A 17,904-nucleotide genomic window follows, 5' to 3' on the forward strand; every position below is an offset into this window, starting at 1 on the left:
CAGAAAATTCACTAAAATCTTGAAAAGGTTTAGTCCTCAGATTTTCCACAAGTGACTAAGCTGTCACTTTATTTTAACTGGAAACTGTAAATGCCACAAGACAAAAATGGATCTAGAAAACCACTCAGAGTTCCAACTTTCAAGGGCAGTCATTTCACCTGAATGAACCCCAAGAAAAGAGTAAGAGGGGTTATGGTACCAAGTAGCAAACGAGAATTCCAAGGTTAAAGTCCTTCAAACTTTCTGGAGGTTTCTATAGCCAGCCATCCCTAGGCTGTTCTGAGGTGGTAGGAGGTGAGGGATCCAGGGGGTGGTGGTGGTGGTGACGGATAACGACGACTCACCGCATGGGAGTCAAGGTCAATAAAGCCATAGGTGTGGCCCATGGGGCCTGTTCTGTTCTTGATGATACGGACGTTAGCAGTAGTAAGGCGGACGTAGGGCTCCAGCACTTCCACTATCACCTCAGGCGGAGTGGAACGATAGATGCGTTTTAGCATGATTGCTGAACAAACCAAGCACAAACGGGAGAGGAGAAAGGAAAGAGAGAGAAAGATTTACATTTTTGAAGTCCTCAGAGCCTGAGTGTGTGTGTGTGTATATATATGTATATATATATATATTTTACTGCAGATGACTGCAGATGTTACCCTGCTCTACAAAGGCTGGTTCTATAATAAAATGCTAGTCAAATACTTCATATTTTTCTTCACCAATACTTAGAAATCTAAAGTTATACTTTGCTGCATCTGAATAGCAACTTGCTATTTGGAGGATACAGATTACTTCACTGAGGCCGGGAAAAGCAAGAGCCTCTTCAATCAGGCTGAGCAGTTTTACTAGGGTGTAAGAAGCTGCTGGTCCAGAGCCACAATGCAAGCAATCTATGTTTCAACCACGGTGGTCACGGTCTGGTACATGCCCCAACAAACCACTTACTTTTGCTTTCCCCATCCTGGCGTGTCTCCCCAGACCATGGCTCCTTCTCTCGGTCTCTTCGGAAGGTGAGCCCTTCCCTCCGTGAAGGAGGGAGATACCTTTCTGCTTCTCTCTTTTGATGTCCCAAGCGTGGTTCTTGTCCTTCTTCCCGCTTCTTGGGTTCAGATTCCTTATCAGCTGACCTTGGTTGGCTGGGTTGTTTTTCTGACGGTACCGGTATGGATGTTTTCTGAGGCTGAGGGTAGGTTATTAATTCTTGCTTGGCCTCTGTCACTAGAGGAACAGAACAGAAAGAGAATCTCCAACAGGTTTTATCCCCTCAAACACTGTGATTCCTCCTTACCTGCTCCCAAATACTCATACTGGAATGCTTTTATTTTGTTTTGTTTGGCTGCACCACGTGGCATGTGAGATCTTAGTTCCCCGACGAGGGACTGAATCTGGGCCACAGCAGTGAAAGCACCAAGTCCTAACCACTGGACCACCAGGGAATTCCCTGGAATAGTTTTAAAAGTCAAAGAAATACCTACAAAAAGTCCTCTGCCAGACTTTAAGCATGGCTAATAAGACAGCATATAAAACAGTTAACAGAAGAAACTACCCAGTATTTAAAAAATTTAATCTTACGAGTTTTCTATCTCTTCCCCAACATTTAAATTCTTCATGAGACCCTGAACTTTACTATTATAACCAATGATAGAACAGATCTGGGGACAAAATTACCAAAGATATGGCCCTTGCTAGAAGTTTGCTAGAAACGCTTATCTCAGACGTGTATGGCTAGGGGCCTTGCTTCTTCCAGTGTTACGGTACTAAGATAGCTGCTCAAATTCTGTAAGACCAGACACCCTATTCTCTGGCAAAGCTAAGAAGAGACCTACCTGCACACAGCTCATTTATATGCAAATAATTACAATGGGCAAATGTCCTTCAAAATATAAATGATTCATTTCAAATCTCTAAAGCAGGATAATTTGTCCAGTTAATTGGAGGTATTTCTGCAATTAATTCATTCTTAGAGGAAGTCATGAGGCTCAAAGAGACATTCTATGGGAGCAGTGTAGAGATTACTTAACAGCAGTGACAGGCGACCAATGAATACTTGCTATGTATGTTTCCATGTTAAAGGTGTTTCAGCCATCTTAGTGGTATGGTGCTCAAGGGTTTTTTTTTTTTTTTTTTTTTTTTTGCGGTACGTGGGCCTCTCACTGTTGTGGCCTCTCCCGTTGCGGAGCACAGGCTCCAGACACGCAGGCTCAGCGGCCATGGCTCACGGGCCCAGCCGCTCTGCGGCATGTGGGATCTTCCCGGACCGGGGCACGAACCCGTGTCCCCTGCATCAGCAGGCGGACTCTCAACCACTGCACCACCAGGGAAGCCCCTGCTCAAGGGTTTTTATAAACCATCTGTTCATTTGTTAGAGTAGACTGAGAAAGAAGTCTTTCTTGAGGGAAAAAGTACAATTTTGCCTAATTGAAGTAATTCAACAAGCTAAAAATCTCCAACCTGTCCATGGGGAAGTTATTTACTCACCTTCCCACATGCTGGTTTGGTCTCTAGAGCATGTAGAGCCTTCCCCAAAGATTTTCAGAACACCTGCTTCACAGCCCTCACTAGAGAGTAGAATCTCCACTATAGGCCAAAAGCCCAGCTAAGGAATTCTTTGTAGGCATGCTAAGTTCTAACCTTGGAACAAACAGATCTTTCAGAAGACTAACATGATCCCAGCACTGAACTGTATTTTATGGTCATGCACTAGCTTTCCTTACAGAATAATATCAGAAAGAGGCACATAACAGTCATTGTTATAGGACTATTGTTACGGATGCCTTTGACAGACTCTTCAAGGTTGTTTACCTACAGGTTCTCAGGAGAAATTAACTTTAAAACCAAGTTACTGAGAAGCTGTTAGGTTTATTACTCTATAAAAATAACATAAACCCTCAATCCTGGTTATTGTCTCTTGTTTATATTTTTACTGTTACTTTAACAAATGTTTTTGTGTTGAAGATCCTCAAATGTTTAGAACGTAAATGAGAAAATAATAACAATAGCAAATTATTCCCAATAACTTCAAGCTTTACAGATCATCTTGTATTTAGGGATGATCACTCTTTGAAGCCAAGGAAAGCATGAAATTTGTTTTGCTCAGTGCACAACATAAAAACTACCACCTCCATCTCTACGACCACTCACCTTCCCTTGGGCACTTGCAGAATGAACATGAAGATCGGTGTCCACCAGTGCTGGCCTTACACTACAAGGGAAAGGAAAAGAATTCAAATTGACCCCCCAAAATTTTTTTTAAAATCTTACTTATATCCAACACAGCAACAACTGCCGAAAAATGAAAGAAATAAGCCATATCCCAGATCACCTTAAAACCTAATCAGTCTGATGTCTTCCACTCATCAGAGCTGACATAGACTCTGATGAGCTGCTGTTTGAGAGCTGCCTCTAACAGGGTATATGGACCTTGGAGCAGCCCCAAATGCTTTTGCTCTGGATAAGGATTTCTACAGGAAGTAAAGTTGACTAAGAAAACTGGACTACTAAGTGGTTTATAGGATATACTGCCCTAGAGCTGTTACCACTCAGTCTGCATCCAAAATTTGATCCTGAACTGGTTATGACAACCCTATTCAGGCTTGGCTGGAACTGAGAAGAATCCAGTGAGCAATTCCTTTCCCAAACACTGATTTTAAAAAGGGCACGGAAGGAGGAGGAAGATCCATAAGTAGTGTCTCTGGCAGCTATTCTGAGGATGTTAAAAGGAAAAGTTACATTCACTACCCTAGAACAAGGGAAGAGACACTTTGCATTGTGAATGTAGTTCTTCTTATCTGAACCTATGAACAAAAAGGCAAGTCTATCATTGCCCAGCCCCAAACACAGCCCCAAACCTGAACTTTTGCCACTGAGCTCAGAGTGTTAGAAGGGCAGAGTTGACTGGTAAGAAACCAAAAGAGCAGGAACCATGAAAAGGATTCTGTATGAGTAGGGCCTTGTAGGTTGAGTAAAAGATTACCAAATGGAGGAGGAGAGAATAATAATAAAAGCAGCAGCAGCTAATGATTAAACAGCACACAGCATGTACTGGGCTTACTTTACTTTACATGTGGTCATTTACTGATCCAGACAACTATTATCTCCCCAATTTGTAGATAATGAAACTGAGGCCTGGAGAGGTTAAGTCACTTGAGCAAGGTGATTAAAGTCAATTACTTTATTGTTCCCTTCTCTGTAAGCAGAACATACACACAGCCCTGCCCACTGTCAAGTGACTGTGGTGCCTCCCTGTAGGGTGAGTGACTTCACTGTCAGCCTTGCCACATGTCTTGCTTTGGTCAATGGAGCATGAGTGAACGTGATCTACACAGGTCTGGCAGAAGCTTTTTTTTTTTTTTTTTTTTTTTTTTTTCTTTTCGCGGTATGCGGGCCTCTCACTCTTGTGGCCTCTCCCGTTGCGGAGCACAGGCTCCGGATGCGCAGGCCCAGCGGCCATGGCTCACGGGCCCAGCCGCTCCGCGGCATATGGGATCCTCCCAGACCGGGGCACGAACCCGTATCCCCTGCATCGGCAGGCGGACTCTCAACCACTGCGCCACCAGGGAGGCCCTGGCAGAAGCTTTAAGAGCCAATGCTTGTGTAGATGAGCATCCTGTTCTTTCCCTTGGCCAGGAGTCCCGATGCGGGACTAACTCCTTCCACCTGGGTCCCAGACTGAGCGGCCCTGAAGCCGAACTGCAGCAACTGCCCATGGCCCCTGGACATGTAATGTGAGTGAAGAATATGTTTGTCAATGTAAGTCCCGAGGATTTGAGGGCTATTTGTTATTACAGTTGGCCCTCCATATCCACAGGTTCCACATCTGCAGATTAACCAACTACAGATCAAATATATTTGGGGAAAAAAAATTCCAGAAAGTCCCAAAAAACAAAACTTGAATTTGCCACATGCAGGCAGCTATTTACATAGCATTTACATTGTATTATCTACTATAAGTAATCTAGAGATGATTTAAAGTACATGAGAGGATGTGCCTAGGTTATGTGCAAATACTACATCATTTTATACAAGAGACTTGAGCATCTGTGGATTTTGATATCAGCAGGGGGTCTTGGAATTAATCCCCCACAGATACCACTGGATGACTGTACAGCAGAGCTGTAAGTGGGGGAATCAGGATCCTAACCTGAGTAGGTATAATTTAAATACCATAAAATTCATTAGTTTTAAGTGTCCAATTCAATGATTTCTAGCATATCTATAATACAATCATCACCATAATCTAACTTTAGAACATATTCTTCATCCCAAAAAGAAACCTGGTGGAGTCATCTCCCATTCTCACCCCCAGTCCTATAGAATTAATCTTTTGTGTCTGGCATAGTTTTTTCCCAGTTCATTCATGTTGTAGCACCTATCAATACTTCATTCCTGGGCTTCCCTGGTGGCGCAGTGGTTGGGGGTCCGCCTGCCAATGCGGGGGACATGGGTTCGTGCCCCGGTCCGGGAAGATCCCACATGCCTTGGAGCGGCTGGGCCCGTGAGCCATGGCTGCTGAGCCTGCACGTCTGGAGCCTGTGCTCCGCAATGGGAGAGGCCACAATAGTGAGAGGCCCACGTACCGCAAAAAACCCAAACAAACAAACAAACAAACAAACAAACAAAAAAACTTCATTCCTTTTTACTGCTAAATAGCATTCCATTTTATGGCTATACCACATTTTGTTTATCCATTCATCAGTTGATGGGCATTTGGGTTGTTTCTACTTTTTGGTTATTATGAGTAATACTGCTATGAATTTTTTAAAAAGTCAGTGCATTTCACATCAGGCCAAAGATCACATATGCAGGGTTGGCACCTCAAGTCTTCCAGAAAAGCACAGAAATTATAAAGTACCTCTGAAACAGCTGAACAAGTGGCCTGCCATTTTAGGGAACAATTTAACCAAGCTATTTTGTTCTTTCAAGCAATAGCCTTGGCAACAGCTATATAATTCTGATGTCAGATATTAACATTTTTTTCTGCTGGTTAACAGAAAATAGAGTTCAAAACTTTCCCTTTAATGCTAGCTCCCTCCGTCTCTGATTATAAAATAAACAATATGTGTGCATTATAGCTAATAATGGAAAGTTTAAGAGACAGGGGAAAATCACTCATAATTCTAAGACGTAGAGGCAATCACTATTAAAATGCAAAATGTTCTCAAAATTCTAATGGCCTTTTTTGCAGAAATGGAAAAGCAGATCCTCAAATGTATATGAAATTGCAAGGGACCCTGAGCAGCCAAAACAATTTTGAAAAAGAAGAACAAAATCAAAGGACTCACACTTCCCAACTGCAAAACTTACTAAAGAGTTGCAGTAACCAAAACAGTGTGGTGGGCTTCCCTGGTGGCACAGTGGTTAAGAATCTGCCTGCCGGGCTTCCCTGGTGGCGCAGTGGTTGAGAGTCTGCCTGCCGATGTAGGGGACACGGGTTCACGCCCCGGTCCAGGAAGATCCCACATACCACGGAGCGGCTAGGCCCATGAGCCATGGACGCTAAGCCTGCGCGTCCGGAGCCCGTGCTCCGCAACGGGAGAGGCCACAACAGTGAGAGACCCGCGTACCGCAAAAAAAAACAAAAACAAAAACAAAAAAGAATCTGCCTGCCAATGCGGGGGATGCAGGTTCGAGCCCTGGTCTGGGAAGATCCCACATGCCGTGGAGCAGCTGAGCCCGTGTGCCACAACTACTGAGCTCTCACGATCCACAACTACTGAGCCCTCATGAGCCACAACTACTGAGCCCACATGTTGCAACTGTTGAGGCCTGCGTGCCTAGAACCTGTGTGCCACAACAGGTGAAGCCACCGCACCACAGCGAAGAGTGCCCCTGCTCGCCGCAACTGGAGAGGGCCCATGCACAGCAACGAAGACCCAACGCAGCCAAAAAAACAAAAACAAAAATGAAAACCAGTGTGGTACTGGCATAAGGATAAAAATATAGATCAACAGAATAAAACTGAGAGTCTACAGAAATAAACCTATACATCTATGGTCAAATGATTTCCAACAAGAGTACCAAAACCATTCAACGGGGAAATAATAGTTAATAGTTAATTCAACAAATGGTGCTGGGAAAACTGAATATCCACATTCCAAAGAATGAAACTGGACCCTTACTTCATACCCGGAACAAAAATTAACTCAAAATAGACTAAAGATCTAAATATAAAAGCCAAAACTATAAATTTCTTAGAAGAAAACATATGGGTAAGTCTTCAAGACCTTGGCTTTGGCAATGGTTTCATGACACCAAAGGACAAGCAATAAAAGAAAAAAAAGAGGGGTTTCCCTGGTGGCGCAATGGTTAAGAATCCACCTGCCAATGCAGGAGACACACGTTTGAGCCCTGGTCCAGGAAGATCCCACATGCCGTGGATCACCTAAGCCCGTGCACCACAACTACTGAGCCTACGCTCTAGAGCCCGCAAGACACAACTACTGAAGCCCGCGCTCTGTAACAAGAGAAGCCACCGCAATGAGAAGTCCGCGCACCCCAATGAAGAGCAGCCCCCGCTCACTGCAACTAGAGAAAGCCCGTGCACAGCAACGAAGACCCAACACAGCCCCAAATAAATAAATGTATAAATAAATTTTTAAAAAAAGAAAAAAAATAGATGAATTGGGCTTTATCAAAATTAAAACCCTGTGTATCAAAGGACACTATCAAGCAAGTTAAAGACAACACACAGAATGGGAGAAAATATTTGCAAATCACATATCTGATAAGGGATAAACATCTAGAATATATAAAGAACTCTTACAACTTTTTCTTTCTTTTTTTTTTTTTGGCCACACCGCACAGCTTGTGGGATCTTAGTTCCCCAACCAAGGATTGCCACTGCAGTCAAAGCACCAAGTCCTAACCACTGGACCACCAGGGAATTCCCAAGAACTCTTACAGCTTAACAAGAAGACAGAGGGGAGGGATATATTGGAAGATTGGGATTGACATACACACACTACTATATGTAAAACAGATTAACTAATAAGGACCTACACTGTATGTAGCACAGGGAACTCTACTCAATACTCTGTAATGGCCTCTATGGGAAAAGAATCTAAAAAGGAGTGGATATAAATATAACTGATTCACTTTCCTGTACACCTGAAACTAACACAACACTGTAAATCAACTATACTCCAAAAAAAAAAAAAAAAGACAACCTAATCAAAAATGGACTTGAATGAACGTTTTTCCAAAGAAGATATACTAGTGGCTACAAACACAAGAAAAGATGCTCAACATTATTAGGGGAATGCAAATCATCCTCATACTATTTCACACCCGCTGGTGGTTGTGAAACAGTTTGATGGCTACTATCAAAAAAAAAAAAAAAAAAGGAATATAACAAATGTTGGCAAGGATGTGGAGAAATTGGAACCCTCAGACAATGTTGGAGGGAATGCAAAATGGTGCAGCTGCTGTCTGTGGAAAACAGTTTACTGGTTCCTCAAAGAGTTCAAAAATGAAAAGTACCATATGACCCAACAATTCTACTCCTGGGCAGTTCCAAAAGAACTGAAAACAGGTTTTCAAACAAAAACTTGCACATGAATATTCATAGCAGTCTTATTCTCAATAACCAAGAAGTAGAAACAACTCAAATGTCCATCAACTGATGAACAGATAAACAAGATGTGGTATATCCATATAATATTATTCAGCCATAAAAATAAACGAAGTACTGATACACACTATAATATGAATGAACCTTGAAAACATGCTAAGTGAAAGAAGGCAGACACAAAAGGTCACATAATATATGGTTCTACTTACATGAAATGTTCAGAATAGGCACATTCATAGAGGTAAAAAACAGAATATTAATAGTGGTTTCCAGAAACTGAGGGAAAGGGAAATGGGGAGAGGCTGTTTCATACATATGGGGTTTCCTTTTAGGGTGATGAAAAAGTTCTAGAATTAGATAGTGTTGATGATTGCATTTCACTGTGAATGTATTTAAGGCTACTGAATTATATGCTTTAAAATGGTTAAAATGGTAAATTTAATGTTATGTGTATTTCATCACCTTTTAAAAAATAGTTAAATGTTTTCCTAAATTGACAGCTTAAGGTACTACATCCATGAACTATGAATACTTTGGTCAATGACAATCACAGCTATCCAAACTGTATTCCAAAATGTAAAGCTAAAGCTTTTACTTAATTTTATCAAGTTCTACAACACTTTTAATGAATCTTGGTTCAGAAACTTTATATAGATTTTTCAAACTTATTTTTGAAACTAAATAGTAGCAATGAAAAATGACAAAATATATTTTCATGCTCATTTGCAATCAAACTGCACTTCTAAAAAGAGTATAAAATTAAAAAATAAAAAAATTTTAAAAATAAAAAGAGTATAGCCCAAAATCTTTATATATGCCATTCAAGAACAATATGAAGTTGAACAGAGGAAAAATACCATGGTACCTAAAGTTCTATATCCTTGGAAACCCCTGAATATCCAAAAAAAATGTGTACCTCTCACAGAACCAGCCTCTTTATATACATCATTCCAAACACTAATAAATCCTCTTTACCCCAGGAAGGGTAACTTGGGAGAGGTTATAAGTCAAAGGACTGTTTTGCTTTCAGTTTGTAACCAACAGAAAGCATGGCATATGTCCTTGGGAAAAGGTCTCCAACGACAGGCCCAGAACCCTCTATGGCCACAGGCAGTAGCTGGGAAGCAGAAATTATAGATGATCTTGCCCTGACCTCCAGTTCATCTGAAGTGAACCAAGGAAGAAGAGCTTTGCCCTTGGCAATGCATACTACACCAGGCAGCATTCCTGTAGACATGGAGGAGCTGTGATGCTGGATCATTACTTCTAAGGAGAGGAATTCTTGGCACTTACCCGTTTGCAGTACCAAAAATCCAGGCTTGGTACATACTCAAGGGTGACCTCTTTGTCATGGATCGTTAGAGTTCCCTGTAAAGACAAAGACAGAAGCCATCAACATTAACCTTTGGAGAAACAAAGAGACAGGAAAGCACAGAGAGCCTTTCCAGTCCCTAAGTTGAAACATTTTACAAAGAGTGGGCTTATTCATCGGCAAAAAGAAATGGCTGTTATAAGCCACAGACTTGGGACAGTGTGGCAGAGCAAGCTTAAGCTTAGGGAAAGGGAATGGGAGAAGGTGAAATCAGTCTTCAGCCTTGGCTCCTGTGGGTCGGGGTGCTGTCTTTGGGCAGGTTAGGTCCAGTCTACTCCTCCAGAGGTCATGTAGTCCCAGCACGTCCCCCACCTGGCTAGGGAGCTAGCACACTGTCAAGAAGCAAACTTTTTCCTTCTGAAGCACAGAGGCACAGGAGCCCTCTCAATTATCTTCTTTTCCATGGCTAACTCAAATCCCCTTGGTGAGGTAGTAAGGGCTCTTAACTTTGGTGCCTGAAAACTTTTTTTGCAATACTGCTGCATGGCAAAAGCACCAAAAGAAAGAGGTACAACACCGAAGACAGGAAGAAAAGAGGAATGTGAAAGCTTCACGGCAGGTCACATCCTGAGAGCAGGAAACTGAATGGCTGGTGGCGGCAGCAGTGGTGGTGGTGGCGGTGGTGGCAGCAGCATCACTGTGGCTTGGAGCCTTCAGAGTGAGCTGGCCATGAGAACTGAGGAGCAACCATTGGCAAATAAGCACTTTGGGAAAGCCTGGCACCAGAACAGGTGGGAAAAGGGGTTCAACAAGCCTGCAGTTACAGAGCTCCTTTGCCTCTGCATTTTGGACAAGACACGAATTCTTTCACATCAAGAAAAAAATAAATTTTGTTTAATAAACACTGGACAGCAGATATGTGTTAGAGCAGAGGAAAAAAAAATCTCTGCCTACTGACAAGGGACCCTCACCCACACTTGCAAGTGAACTAACCGAGGATGCGACTCTGGAACTAGCCCCTGCGCTGTGTTCATTCTCCGCCCTCTAGGGTCCTCTGTGTCTCCTCAGACAGGGCTCTGAGTTATACAAGGCATTTCTTTGCAATTGGACCTCAGTTTCTTGCTTGAATCCATACATCTGTCAAATAATGCTTTACCTCTCTGCTTTTCACACCAAAAGAGTCAAGAGAAATACACAGAATAAAATTATTGTCTTGTGAAAACAAAACAAAACAAAAAAAAAACCTGCCCACCTACCTAAGTCCTAGAATTTGGTCTCTGAGAAACTGTTTCATGGTTTGTTCTCAAGGCTAGAGGACAATGATAATAAAAATTTGCTAACATTTTTTAAGTGCTTACTCAGAGCCAGAAACTGTTAAGCATGTTATCTCATTTAACCCCTAAATGATCCCATGATCATTATATCCATTTTACAGATGACGAAACATGCTCAGAGAGGCAAGGTTACCCAGCTGGTGAAAGGGAGAGGCAGATTCACTTCTGGGGCTGTAGATAAGGGACTGCCTGCTGCATTTGGCAACTCCTGCTCACTCTTAGGGATAGGTAATCTGCTCTAGGAGCCAATCCAGGAAAGAGAAAAAGCTCTGCAGACAGGGAGGGTCAGGGGATTATCACTCTGCCAAGCTCTGCCTATAAAAGAGGTTGGTCAAGATGATACCCTTTCACCCAGAGGCAGTATATCATGTCATTTAAGAATATGGACTCTGGGTCAGGTTCCCTAAACTTGCATCCTGCCTCCACTCCATGACCTTCAGCAAGGTCCTTAACTTCTCTGAGCTTCAGTTTCCTCATTTGTAAAGTAGGAATAACAGTACCTACTTCATAAGGTGGTTATGAAGATTAAGTAAATTAATACATGTCAAGTGCTTAGCATGGGATATAGTTAGGGCTCAATACCTGTATTTCGAGCCCTAAGTGCTAGAAAAGGACTAGTCACTCATTCATCAGATTAGTTACTCACTTCATCTTACTTGCTTGTCAGGTGATAATACTTCATACCCCATTTCAATCTACTGAAAGACTAAGCTTTCATAAGGGAATGGTCACTGCATGTCAGAACCTGTATCTTTATGACAGCACTTAGCATACGTTTTCAAATGCTGGGCCAAATCTGATCAACCAGGCTAAATCTTTCTGGTCTTTTATTATCAGTACCAAACTCAGTACTTGGTACAGAAAAGGAGCTTAATAAGCAGTTATGGAATGAAAAAAAGACTGAATGGATCCAACTATCCCTGGAAGACTGGAGTGCTTTAGCACACAGTGGCCCTAGAGGAAGGTACTGCTGTCATGTACACCTGTACACCCAGTCCATAAAACATGTGGGTTGCCATTTGAACAGTGAACAGTGCCATCAGAACAAGGCACTACTGTGAACTGCAGTCAATTGCAAATTCTGATTGCACCACTTGGAGGCATCAGTAGACTCAGGAATTCCTAAGGCAAGGAGCACGTTATACTTATCAGATAACAAATATGATGTTCCAGAAGCCGTTGATGACTTTCTGTCGAGGCTAGGGAACTCGCCCTGCTAGGAGTACTCACAGCATATCAATTTGAGAAGATTACCTTCAATTCATGTGTTACAAAGGCATGCATGATTTTTTTTTTTGGCAGCACCACGAGGCTTTCAGGATCCTAGTTCCCGGACCAGGGATTGAACCCGTACCCCCTGCAACAGAAGTGCAGAGTCCTAACCACTGATTTCTTATTCCTCAGAGCCCCCTACAACTAAGGCGGCCCTTTCTTTTCAATCTGCACATGGTTAGACATGAGGCTACCAGACACCACTGCTAAAGAATACAAAATGGTTGTTAAACCCATCACTATTGAAGAACAGAGCCAACTGATTTTTTATAAATTTATTTATTTATTTATATATGGCCGCATGGGGTGTTCTCATTGCGGTGGCCTCTCTTGTTGTGGAGCACGGGCTCTAGGCATGCGGGTTTCAGTAGCTGTGGCTCAAAGGCTCTAGAGAGCAGGCTCAGTAGTTGTGGCGCACGGGCTTAGCTGCTCTGCAGCATGTGGGATCCTCCCAGACCAGGGCTCAAACCCATGTCTCCTGCATTGGCAGGAGGATTCTTAACCACTGTGCCACCAGGGAAGCCCAGGAGCCAACTGTTTTAATAAGAATAAACAGACACGGGACTTCCCTGGTGGTCCAATGGTTAAGAATTTGCCTTCCAATGCAGGGGACACAGGTTTGATCCCTGGTGGGGGAACTAAAATCCGACTGCCTCGGGGCAACTAAGCCCACACCCCGCAACTACTGAGCCCATGCACCACAACTAGAAAGAAGCCCACGCTCCGCAATGAGGAGCCTGTGTGCTGCAGTGGAGAATCCCATGTACTGCAACTAAGACCCGAGGCAGCTCAAGACAAATCAATACATAAATATGTTTTTAAAAAAATTCTAAGAAAAAAAGAATAAACAGACACAAAAAACTCAAATGAGAACAATCAGGTTGATTTATGATTTGATTCCCCAGGTGTTATCATACAGAGGCTGCCCAGATGTACCAAGCACAGGCATGACTTATATTGTACTCCTCCCCATTCCTGCCAGGTTTTTTGTTCAGATTTCATAGAGTAAAGATATGCCAGTGTCTCCTAGGGAAACAACCTGTGGGGAGCTGGATTAATAAGTGGGTAGGATGATTTTGTAACTTTCTGGTTGACCACTTTTAATTGTCTATTACCTACTACCTTCACACACTAGAATTTTTATTCATCATTTGAATTATTGGGTTATTTATTAAGCCACTTGAAGCAAAGGTACCATGAAGACAAGTCTGATTAACCACATCTGGCTTCTAAAGATGTATCACCATATATTTGAAGGTAAAACCAAAGACACCCCCTTTCTCAGTCGTGTTAGATTAGGCATAAATTAGATTAAAACCTGCTAGAATCCTCCCAAGCCCAAAGCTCTCACTTGACAAAGTCACATATATGCGTCCCTAAGTATATTTCAAAGGGTCTTAACGTGAAGAAGCTGCAAGCAGCAAGAGATAATCACACTCCTGAACAGCAAAGCAAGTCCTTACTCTCCACCTCAGGGACACTAGAGAGTAGCATATTCTGGGTCTGAGGGGTGCTAAATTCAACATTCACATTTCCATTTCCCTTTTCATCTGCTGCTCTTGGAGACTTCGTAACTCCATTTTGTGACTGTTAACCTGTGAAAAGGACTTGGGTCAGAGAATTGAGACTCTATCGTAACTTCCAGCTGGTTTATAACCAAGCCCAAGGATTCTTAAGGTACTGGGGAGGTACAAGAGAAAATGGAAAGGAAAGAATGTTTCTGGCCAGCAGCTTTGCATCTTTTCTGAAGATCTCCCACAAGCAGAGTCACAGTTATACTCTGTATTGAGAATATGATTGCTGTGTGACATAAAAGATCACCCCAGGGCTTCCCTGGTGACACAGTAGTTGAGAGTCCACCTGCCGATGCAGGGGACACGGGTTCGTGCCCTGGTCCGGGAAGATCTCCCACATGCCGCGGAGCGGCTGGGCCCGTGAGCCATGGCCGCTGAGCCTGCATGTCCGGAGCCTGTGCTCCACAACGGGAGAGGCCACAACAGTGAAAGGCCCGCGTACAGCAAAAAAAAAAAAAAAAAAAAAAGATCACCCCATTCAAGTATGGAGACAGACAGGATCAAAGGCAGGGGGAAAGTATGTGAGCCTTGTGAATACAACTCACACTGAAAAATGAGCAAGCCCTCTTTGCAGATTTGTGCTTCTTCCAAATACAGGATGGGAGAATCAAGTTACTGGTGGTTGAGAACTAGTACTGTCTATCAGAGATAGTAATCTTTATTCACAAAGCAATTACAGTTTATAAAGGCATTCTTCACAAATGTCATCTTGATAAATCCTCACAATAGGACATATATAATACCTACTTCCACATGGGAAAGTATGGCTGAGATACATGAGCACCCTGCCCAAGATTATAGAGCTAGTTAGCAACTTATACGGGACTGAATGTCAGGTTTTCTTTTCACCATGTTGCTTTTCTTTGTTTTTAAACTTCCAGGGTGTCTGCCAACTCATGATACTTGCCACACCAAAGAGGTGGCTTCTCTACTGAAGCCCGCGTGCCACAACTAGTGAGCCCACATGCTGCAACTACACGTGCGCCTAGAGTCCATGCTACACAAGAGAAGCCACCGCAATGAGAAGCCTGCGCACCACAATGAAGAGTAGGTCCTGCTTGCCACAACCCAGAGAAAGTCTGCGTGCAGCAACAAAGACCCAATGCAGCGCCCCCCAAAAAAAGAGGTGGTTTCTGATGAAAAGGTGCACAAGGTAAGTCTAAAGAAATTTACAGGCAATGGCCCCACAGGGAGTTTTTAGAGAGACTGCCATAAAGACTCTTTCTTGATAGCACTGCCAATCTTCCAAATGGCCTGCTCAAGGTGCTCTTTATGTTCTTAAAGCACCTACAATTACTTTAGGTGCTGTGTCTAAGACAAAGAGGGCTGCTAGTAAGTACACTACTAGGAATTTCAACACCAACAACAATCAAATAGACCTGCTGAAAGAGTAAAGCAAGAGGAACACAATAACAGGTTTAAAACAGACGTATCTCTTGGTAACTGTGGGAGACTGGTTCCAGGACCCCCACGGATACCAAAATCCAAGGATGCTGAAGTCTCATCTAAAATGGTGTAGTAGGGCTTCCCTGGTGGCGCAGTGGTTAAGAATCTGCCTGCCAACGCAGGAGACAGGGGTTCAAGACCTAGTCCAGGAAGATCCCACATGCCGCAGAGCAACTAAGCCCGTGAGCCACAACTACTGAGCTTGCGCTCTAGAGCCCGCGAACCACAACTACTGAAGCCCCTGCGCCTAGAGCCCATTCTCCACAACGAGAAGCCACAGCAATAAGCCCGTGCACCACAAGAAGAGTAGCCCCCGCTCACTGCAACTAGAGAACAACCCGTGTGCAGCAATGAAGACCCAATGTAGCCAAAAATAAATAAATAAAATAAATTTATATAAAAAATAAAATCAAACAAAATAAAATGGTGTAGTATAGCTGGCCTTCTGTATCTGCAGATGCAGAACCTGTGCATATGGAGGGCTGACCATATGTCATTCCCCTCAGTATAAAAGGGTAGTTTTGGGCTTCCCTGGTGGCGCAGTGGTTGAGAGTCTGCCTGCCAATGCAGGGGACATGGGTTCGTGCCCCGGTCTGGGAAGATCCCACATGCCGTGGAGTGGCTGGGCCCGTGAGCCATGGCCGCTGAGCCTGCGCATCCGGAGCCTGTGCTCCGCAACAGGAGAGGCCACAACAGTGAGAGGCCCGCTTACCAGGAAAAAAAAAAAAGGGTAGTTTTTATAGAACTCTTTTGCAAAGCAGCTAGGCTCATTCCTTCTGGTACGAGGATATGTTACAGTTCAAACATCTTGTAAAACTCAGTATCCCCAAAGGCCAAAACCAGAAAGAGACAGAAAGAGAAAAGGAAAGGAAGGAAGGAGGGAAGTAGAGGCCAAAAATCCCGAAGGAAGTACACAGAATGCTCTGTGACACCTCTAGCTTGGTCCACTGACTGCCATGTACCCTCTGCTTAGAATGGCCTTTCACCCAACAGAAGCTGAGTTGCCCTCTGAGCAACCAGGAGGTGAGGCCCTGATGGAAACTCCACCAGAAACAGAATAGCACTTGAGGGTCCAATTAATACTGAGGAGCAAAAATAGAACTACCATATGACTCAGCAATCCCACTACTGGGCATATACCCTTAGAAAACCACAATTCAACAAGAGTCATGTACCACAATGTTCACTGCAGCTCTATTTACAATAGCCAGGACATGGAAGCAACCTAAGTGTCCACTGACAGATGAATGGATAAAGAAGATGTGACACATATATACAATGGAATAATACTCAGCCATAAAAAGAAATGAAATTGAGTTATTTGTAGGGAGGTGGATGGACCTAGAGTCTGTCATACAGAGTGAAGTAAGTCAGAAAGAGAAAAACAAATACTGTATGCTAACATGTGTATATGGAACCAAAAAGAAAAAAATTGGTTATGAAGAACCTAGGGGCAGGACAGGAATAAAGACACAGATGTAGAGAATGGACGTGAGGACATGGGGAGGGGGAAGGGTAAGCTGGGACGAAATGAGAGAGTGGCATGGACATATATACACTACCAAATGTAAAATAGCTAGTGGGAAGCTGCCACATAGCACAGGGAGATCAGCACAGGGAGATCAGCTCGCTGCTCTGTGACCACCTAGAGGGGTGGGGTAGGGAGGGTGGGAGGGAGATGCAAGAGGGAGGAGATATGAGGATATATGTATATGTATAGCTGATTCACATGTAAAGCAATTATACTCCAATAAAGATGTTTAAAAAAAAAAAAGATTAAGGAGCAAGGAGACACTGCCCTCTGGGTGGCTACTTATCTTGATATCTTTTCTCCTCCAGACAAAAGCACAACAAACATGTTTTCTAAAATACTCCTTGATAACACTGTTTACTGCCTGACCAGCTTATCTGTCATTTCCCAAGAGGACACAACCCACCTCTTGCTAAAACTAAAACCTTATTTGTGCTCTTTGAAGCAGTATGACTGACCTGTGTTTCACTGGGCTCTACTCACCAGGCTCAGAGTTGGTGGAAGTAACGTCTCTGTTCCAGAAACACAACACAGGCGCTGATGACACAGGCATCTGGTGCTGAGAATATATTCCACCCACTCCACCAGCATTCCCTGCCATTCTTTTGTGTATTTTAAAGTAAGATCCCAGAAAATGCCTCTATCATTGTGAAAGAAAATCAGTGATCTGCAGTCTTGGAGATGATTTCATTAACTTAGGTCCTGGAAGACTTAGTATGGATAGACTCATCTACCAAGGGATCTATGAGAGACTTCTATTCTAAGAGTCATTTGAGTCAAAAACAAAGAGGCAAAATATAAACAAACAAATAAAGAAATAATCAAAACAGCCAAAAGTCTTTTCGTTCCTTGTGAGAAGATGAGGTCCTGTT

The 17,904-nt window shown here is 43.1% G+C and overlaps 1 protein-coding gene across 1 annotated transcript in view; it reads right to left on the bottom strand.

Annotated features, from left to right (window-relative positions):
* The window catches only part of RBM6 (RNA binding motif protein 6), a 107,484-nt gene that overhangs the window by 12,694 nt on the left and 76,886 nt on the right, over nt 1–17,904 (bottom strand). The window contains exons 7-10 of the mRNA XM_081245411.1: nt 9,857–9,931; nt 3,136–3,196; nt 940–1,212; nt 345–505 (exon numbers count right to left, since the gene is read on the bottom strand). Of these exons, the coding sequence (XP_081101537.1) occupies nt 345–505; nt 940–1,212; nt 3,136–3,196; nt 9,857–9,931 (570 nt within the window). The remainder of the gene's footprint in view (nt 1–344; nt 506–939; nt 1,213–3,135; nt 3,197–9,856; nt 9,932–17,904) is intronic.

The sequence above is a fragment of the Mesoplodon bidens genome (assembly GCF_964165515.1).
Source record: "Mesoplodon bidens genome assembly, chromosome: 10".
In the NCBI taxonomy this organism is placed as follows: Eukaryota; Metazoa; Chordata; class Mammalia; order Artiodactyla; family Ziphiidae; genus Mesoplodon; species Mesoplodon bidens.